Raw genomic sequence first — 7,541 nt, 5'->3', positions numbered from 1 at the left:
AGTCCGGAGTTCTCCGTGGGTACCTATGGTGGGGGCCTGGCACACCGACAGCACACATACAAACACCCATGCACACAGACAGATACACCGTTTACTGAGGCTGCCAGGATTTTTCAGCTCCCCACCGCAGATGCCACAATTATCACATCAGTATCATCGGGTAAACTATGCCAACTCTTCGTTGGACCACTGTATGAGGTTTACCGTATAATATGCACCAGCAGAGGTGGTCTTACAGAACAGTCCCACTCCAACCTGGCCTTTTGCCAGGAAGCAGCACAGTTGGAGGACTAGAGGTCACCTCTGAGCCTTGATTTCTTCTCCTAACTCCCGCCTCCTCTTCCTCAGCAAATCCACCTCGCATCCAGTCACCTCCTCGTGATTTTAAGCCTCACTTCAGATGCTCTGGTGGTGCGGGTCCTCCTCACAGCAGGCACGCAGGACGTGTTCAGTAGGTGTGCTCCCTGTGGTGTGGGGGTCACCGTGGTTGTTCTGCACAGCCTCCTCCTCCTGCCCCGCCGCACTCGCCCCCATCTCCACTTGATTTATCGCCTTAAAATACCACTGCACTAATTAGTCAAGTAATTAATTAATAGGCATTTGCATTTGTGCATACGCAATTAGGAGGCTGGAAAGACGAGAGTGCAGATGGGGTCTGGGAGTCTAAACAGGGGAGGGGCTGGGGGGTACGTGTGTATATGTGTGTGTGTGTGTAATATTTTAGCCAACAGAAGTCTGCACTTTTTTTAGGAAGACAAGTGAAGTGCAGGTCATCCTCTCACATTTCTGACAGTGAGTAAAGAGGAGGCAGGAGTGGAGGAGCGATGGCAGCAGAGACGCAGCTTGATGACTTTGAAAGTCTGTTGTGTGTTCGAATGCGGAGGAAAAACGGGGATGAAGAACCCGGTGCTTTTAAAGGCAAACATCTCATTTTTGATGCTTTTTCATTTTATTTTATGCTTCCTGCATGCAAAGAAGGAAGGCGCCAGGTGGTCCTTCCTTGGACTAATCCTTATACAAACCGGATGCAAAGTCCTCCTAAAACACCATAATTCCAGACAAGCTCTCCTCTGGCGTTTTAATATCAAATCAAAGCCTCCCTGATTGGGATCGCCTTGAGCCCAGCGCTGGCTAAAGCTGTGCTGTTGACATTTAACATTTATTTTGGCGAGGTGAGCTGAAGGTTGTTTGATACTTGTTGAGAAGGGGGGGAAAAAGCCTATCCCAACTCCCCTTGACCACATCTCCCCTTCCACCTCAGCTGAGGTGAGACCAGTTTGGCTGGCGCTGAGGCAGGATGCCACCCTTCACACACACACACACACACACACACACTGACACAATCGTACCACCGTGGTTTGGGGAAATGCCAGGTTATCATCCCCTAATCCCATAAGGGATGGGGCACATTAGTGAATGTGCAGCACCATGGCTCCCTTGTCACAGCTGCCACACTACTGCTGACCCCGGGGTTGACCCTCCACCAACATCTCCTGCGCCATGTCTGCAGAGGAGAGGCAGAGGTGATCCTGGCCCAAGGACATGATGAGCCTTTATCAGCTATTTCTCTTCCTCCAGGTCTCTGTTCTGTCAGCCCAGATGGTCTCATTGTGCCAATTTGGATTTGGTGGTCATCAGGCTGATTTCGCTCACATTAACTCACTAATTCCTTCTAAATAGAGTGATCTTATAGCTGGGATTGACACAATGCTCTGAGTCAGGACCATAGATGCTATAGTGGCAGCAAATTCTTGCATTTTCACTGAGCTCTTGCCAACATGCCACCCCTCCTAAATCCTGGGCACCTCTGCCAGCTCCAAGCCACATCAATTCCCTGTCATCCATTGCTACACCCCCTCTTCCTCCTCATTTTTCATACATCCCTAGTGGGCCTGCACACCTGGGTCTCACAATCTTTCTGCTTTTTTGGATGCTCCTCCCTCCACATAGCCTCAGATGTGGAGAACACAATCAGCAGCTCTCGGACACAGCTACATACACACCTTTGTGGATGTAATATCAAATAATCGGATTCATTTGAAGATCTGGCAAGTGGGTCATCTGCGCTCAATATCCGGCCCACAAGAGTCGGAACAAATCACAATTGGTTTTGGTTCCCCTTGCTCTGAATACATGGAAGCATAATTTGATCCAATTAGGTAAATAAATAAACAATATGCCGTCTGTTCCACGGACTTAATGCACTTATAATGCATTCCCATCCCCCCTGCTCTGCCTCAGATGAAGCTGAGAGGAGCTGAAGGGTAAACCGCGTTTGCCCGCCGTTCATTCTGTACGGGAAAGAGTTAATTGCAGTAATTCTGCGGCATTATTGGACCGTCAAGACTGCAAACATTAGCATGCTCAAGTGCGCGTTAAAATTCTTCCCTATATTGTTTGCCATGATGTTTATTTACAGTAATGTGAAAAACATATTTAAGATGCCTTGTGAGAGTCTGATCACCACTTTAACCGGGAGCTTTTTGACCCCATACGTCCATATTTAAATCTGCACGTGTTATCTCGGTCTTTAACCCCCGTGTTTGGCAGGTAAATGAGGAGATTTATGAAGTGGCCCGCGCATCTTGAAACAGTCTCGCAGGTCAACAGAGATTTTTCCATTTTATTCCCTCTGTCTTTCCTGTTTTTCTCCCTTTGCTGGCTGTGTGAGCTCCAGCGCGCGTGGCAGATGGTGGGCCCGCTCCTCCTCCTCCTCCTCCTCCTCATCCTCCACCTCCTCCTCCTCTCTCTCCTTCTCTCTTTCTCTCTGTGTGTCTCTCTCTTCCCCCGGGAGGGCAAATCTCTCCGAATGCGGGCGCATGTCAATCACCGGGCCCTCATGTGATGGCTCTTGCCGGTGACGTGCCAGCCATATGGGCGCTGGCATCACCGCCTTAGCTGGTATGTAACCCCGTCCCCGGTAGCTCCCGGTTGCCATACGCGTTCACACACACACGCGCGCGCACACACACCCACACATCCATGCATACTTGCTCACTGAACTCCCTCACACAGGGACACGCGAAGACGCCAAAGCTGCGGTTATTGGAGTGCGCGTACCGGGAGAGCAGGGACGCGTAACTCATCAGTGCCGGTGGAAACAGCCACGCACTTTTCTGCACCTGCACCCCAAAAGCAGAGCGGCGCTTCGCTCGCTCCCACTGCACTGAAGATGGTCTGAAACCAAAGCGCGTGGCTTTTTTGTTTTCTTTTCTTTTTTTTCCTCTGCAGTGAGGAGCGCGATTCGGGGTAAGTTAGAACAGCTTTAAAAAAAAGATCTGGAATACTGTCTTGCGCATCTGAAACGGCAGAAAATGTATTCTAATTGATGGATGAATGTGTATCTTGATGACATTGATCTGATGCGGCTATAATGACGATTTTCTAAAGCAAACACATGAAATCTGTGGAGTAAAAGGCGCGTCGTTTGGCATGGATCCACATTCATCCGCCAACCAAACGTTTTCTAGCTGTTTCCTTTTTCCAGCCCGCGCACGCTCCACAGAATATGGTGCTTGCACACTTTGAACCCCAGTCCAACAAACATGAGAATGTGCAATTCTCATGTTTGTCAGTTTAGCAGATTTGCCTGGACGCGTTGCTTCACGTGACTCCTCCTCGCTCAGCTTTGTCCTTCAACTTGTTAACATCTTCATCGATTTTAGGATCTGATGGGGGGGGGGGGGGGACCTCAAGTAGAAAAGAGTCCCGGATCATCTACAGACAGCAGTCCTGTCTGTGGATTGGAGCTGCCTGTACGCGCAGGTTGCAAATGGATGTCGGACATCATACGCCGGACACTGATCTGATTTAGAGATTTCTGGACTTGCAGAGACACAAAAGGCGGCGCGTGTCACAATAAAAAACAAAACGCGGTGTCATCTCCACTGCGGCGATCATGCAAGGACGTCCTGAAACCTAATGGGAGATTTATTGATGCTTTTGGCGACAATCTGCTCGTTCAGCCTCGGAGCAATTGGGAGGGTGTGACGGCGGCACCGACTGTGACAGTCAATCTGCTGCATGATGTTATTATTACATTACCTTTGTCCGGTTTATCCCAGGTTGCTTGACGGAATCCGTGTTTTTCCAAGAGACGTCCCTTCACATTTTATTATTTCACGAGGGCTAAAACGATACAAACGCCTTCCATTTGTAAGGCTCTATCCTCCAGCTAAAGGGCGCTTTGAAATCATGCAGTCTTGCATACTGGATTATGTGTGAAATCTATTTCGTGTAAACTGCACGCTCTGTTAATTAAACGTTGTTGAGTATTTTTTCCCCCTCGTCTAATTGAGCAAACCTCCCGAGCCTGAAATTTAAAAACTAGATTTTGCCCCCGGCACACCCCCTGAGATAATTAGCCAACCGTCACAGCCTGTCTTACCACGGGCTGCCAGTCTTTCTGCTGCTGTGCACCTTCATCATAATAGCTGTGGTGGGAAAGGTGGCGGACTGAATCTGCTTAACTTCACTGCGTCTTTCGGGATTCCTTTATTCACTAATGGGCCTCCATGTTGATCGGATGGTAAGATGATCAGAGTATTTTATTCGCGAATGTTGATGCTTTTACATTTCTCAATGCTAGGCAATCAATTTCCAACATTTAAATAATTATTCTATAATTATCTGAGAATTGCAAATCTGTTTTAATCGGTTCTACCAATTAAATAAAACCCCTGTTTCGCTCTGGAGAGGTGTGCGCGCCGAGGATGAATTGTGCTGGAATGCAGCCAGAAGTGTATATGGGCGTCGGGAGAAGTGAAAGTGGGGGGCCCCGTGGGACCTGTAATGTGGCCCCTGCCGCTGGGACCCGCTGCGACAGGGCACACGGATGACAGCGGGGAATTTAACGCGCATCCGTCTCCGCGTAAAGTTTTCATGGGTGGCTTTTTCTCACTTTTAATTTCACGTTTTCCTCTTTGTCGTCTAAACTACAACTAATACTCGAGTTTCATATATTTTACAGACATTTATTAATCTGAAATATGTTGAAATATGTACATTTTTCTGTTTTTAACACTTTTTGTGATCTTTTCGGGCCGATTTGACTGGACTTTATTTCAATCGTCCAAGGTGTGTCGAAATTTGGCTTGCTTTTTATTTCTTCTATTTTATCTGCAGAGCCACCATGTTGACGAGGCTTTTCAGTGACCCCTCGCTTCTTCCCGACGTCCAAAAATACTCATCCTGGGCGGAGGACAGCGATGAAGAGGTCCACACGATCAAGGATGAGGACCAGGACGCACAGGACGACATGGATTCCTCTGACATGAGAGGAGACAGTCGGACGCAATCTGAGCACGCAGGAGAAGACGACGATGATGACGAGGTGGAGGAAGAAGACGACGCAGAGGATACAGAAGGGGACAGGCCCAAGAAAAGGGGCCCCAAGAAGCGCAAAATGACCCAGGCCCGTATCGAGCGCTCCAAGCTGCGGCGGATAAAAGCTAACGCTCGAGAGAGGACCCGCATGCACGACCTGAACTCTGCGCTGGACAATCTCCGTAAAGTAGTGCCGTGCTACTCCAAAACGCAAAAACTGTCCAAGATCGAGACCTTGCGTTTGGCCAAAAACTACATCTGGGCACTGTCGGAGATACTGCGCTCAGGGAAAAGGCCTGACCTCGTGTCTTATGTTCAGACGCTGTGTAAGGGACTCTCCCAGCCCACGACCAACCTGGTGGCAGGTTGTCTGCAGCTGAACTCCCGCAACTTCCTTACTGAACAACAGTGCCAGGAGGGGGGGCGATATGGGTCCGCCTCATTTTCAATGCATTCCTACCCGTACCAGTGCGCGCGTCTGTCCAGCCCCCACTGCCAGCCAGGCTCGAACTCCCACCCGCTGAGGACGCATGGTTATTGCTCCACATACGACTCTCTGTATGGTGGGAGCGGATCCCCGGAGTACAACAGTCCCGACTATGAGGGGGCCGTCAGCCCCCCTCTGTGCATCAATGGCAACTTTTCCCTGAAACACCAAGGCTCCACGTCCCCCGAAAACGAGAAAGCTTATCACTATTCTATGCATTACTCTGGTCTGCCTGGCTCCAGACCCAGTGGGACCCACAACCTGTTCGGCTCTTCAGGGACCCGGAGCGGCATTCACTCTGAAAACGTCCTGCCTTACCACGACATGCATTTGCACCATGAACGACCCCCAGTCTATGACGAACTTAACGCGTTTTTTCACAACTAGACGAGCTCGTGCGTCATGCTATCAAACTAGCCCAGACTCACTTCAGGCCAAGTTCCTGCCAGTATTGAATCATACTGCAAAAACCTCTCACCCGTCCTTAATGGCGGTTTTCTTTTTGTTGGTCCAGTCTTAAATCTGTTCTGATGGACTGGATTATAGGAGATTATTGCCCAAAGTCTTTGCGCAATAAGATACGTCCATCTTTGAAAGGATAAAGATTAAGTGTGGGAGCTGCAAATGTTTATACTCTCCATGTGTGATTTGTGTTTGTAGTGGTGCTTGTCTTCATGAAGGTGGCTGGATGTCACTTGTAACCACACCATCACGTGGGTACAGCTACACCCTGAGAATTGTGGATCAGTCCAAATTCAATCAGAGGTGCATCAACACAAAAACAGTTTCTCTTGTCTGTGGCTGCGATTCTTGACTGACAGGAAGCAGAGATTTTCACAAAAAAATAGAGGTGGAGAAAAGAAGAAGAAGAAAAAAAGCTCTGATGTTTGTTGGTTGTATTCCAATCATTTGTAATCGGTCGTTTCGCATCTATGCAAAACCCAACGAGCGCACAGCTATAGGCAGCGAGGCCCAAACAGGAGCCTGGATGTTCCTCAAACGCACCGACACACAATCACACACATACAAGAAAAAAAATATCCGAGGCAAAAAAGAAAAAAAAATGCTACAAATACTGCTTCAAAAATACAAACACTTGAATCAGACTTTATCTTTATTTGTGTATATTCTGTTATTTTGTCATTGCACTGCTTTTTTTAATTTATTTATTAATATTTGTTTAATTAATATCCTCATTTTGTTTTGCAAAATCAGTTAAATTATTATTGCACGTGTTATTGTTGCATTACTTTTGTAATTACTGTTAATAGTTTATGAAAATGAAGGAAGCTTGAATGACTGAGTTTCTTTGTTTTTGTTATTTATTTATTTAAGTCTTACTTTTACCTCAAGTCTTTTAACTTTGTATTCAACTAACTGTGTGGTAAAATAAAATAATAAATGACAACGTATTAATTGGTCTTTATAAGTGCAGAAGACGCAGATTGCTGCTTTTCTTCCTATTTTGTTTTTTGTTTTTTACTAAAGGTCGTTCCGGTCTGAGCAGGCCTTTCACCACAGGAGCCCCTTGAGGAGCCTCGAGGTCGACTAAAATAGGACGAGCAGACAGCAGGTTGCATTCTCCCCCTAATGATTTTTTTCTTCCTTTTTTTTTTTGCCAAAGCGTCTTCTTATACTTGGCAACAATTCGTGTTTTCCAAGAAGTCTTTAAGAGTGAATGCTCATTTGAATTGACCTCGCAGGACTTCAGCAGATGTGCGAACATTTG

At 47.4% G+C, this 7,541-nt stretch overlaps 1 protein-coding gene across 3 annotated transcripts; it reads left to right on the top strand.

The window, feature by feature from the left end:
- The first annotated feature begins 2,878 nt into the window (after window positions 1-2,878).
- Window positions 2,879-7,249, top strand: LOC101159992 (neurogenic differentiation factor 2). Of its 3 annotated transcripts, none has more exons than XM_004071280.5 (2): window positions 2,879-2,901; window positions 5,125-7,249. In XM_004071280.5, the coding sequence occupies exon 2, from the start codon at window positions 5,132-5,134 to the stop codon at window positions 6,197-6,199; it is 1,068 nt and encodes a 355-aa protein (XP_004071328.1). In that variant the 5' UTR covers window positions 2,879-2,901; window positions 5,125-5,131; the 3' UTR covers window positions 6,200-7,249. The 3 variants fall into 3 exon arrangements, with proteins under 3 accessions (XP_004071328.1, XP_004071327.1, XP_011476236.1); XM_004071279.5 differs by lacking the exon at window positions 2,879-2,901 and adding an exon at window positions 2,903-3,249; XM_011477934.4 differs by lacking the exon at window positions 2,879-2,901 and adding an exon at window positions 3,539-4,528.
- The last annotated feature ends 292 nt before the right edge of the window (window positions 7,250-7,541 follow it).

Source organism: Oryzias latipes, chromosome 8, assembly GCF_053564925.1.
Source record: "Oryzias latipes strain Hd-rR chromosome 8, Olatipes_Hd-rR_3.1".
Classification (NCBI taxonomy): domain Eukaryota; kingdom Metazoa; phylum Chordata; class Actinopteri; order Beloniformes; family Adrianichthyidae; genus Oryzias; species Oryzias latipes.
Note: the sequence above shows the minus strand (reverse complement) of the source record. Positions and strands in the feature narration are given on the sequence as shown.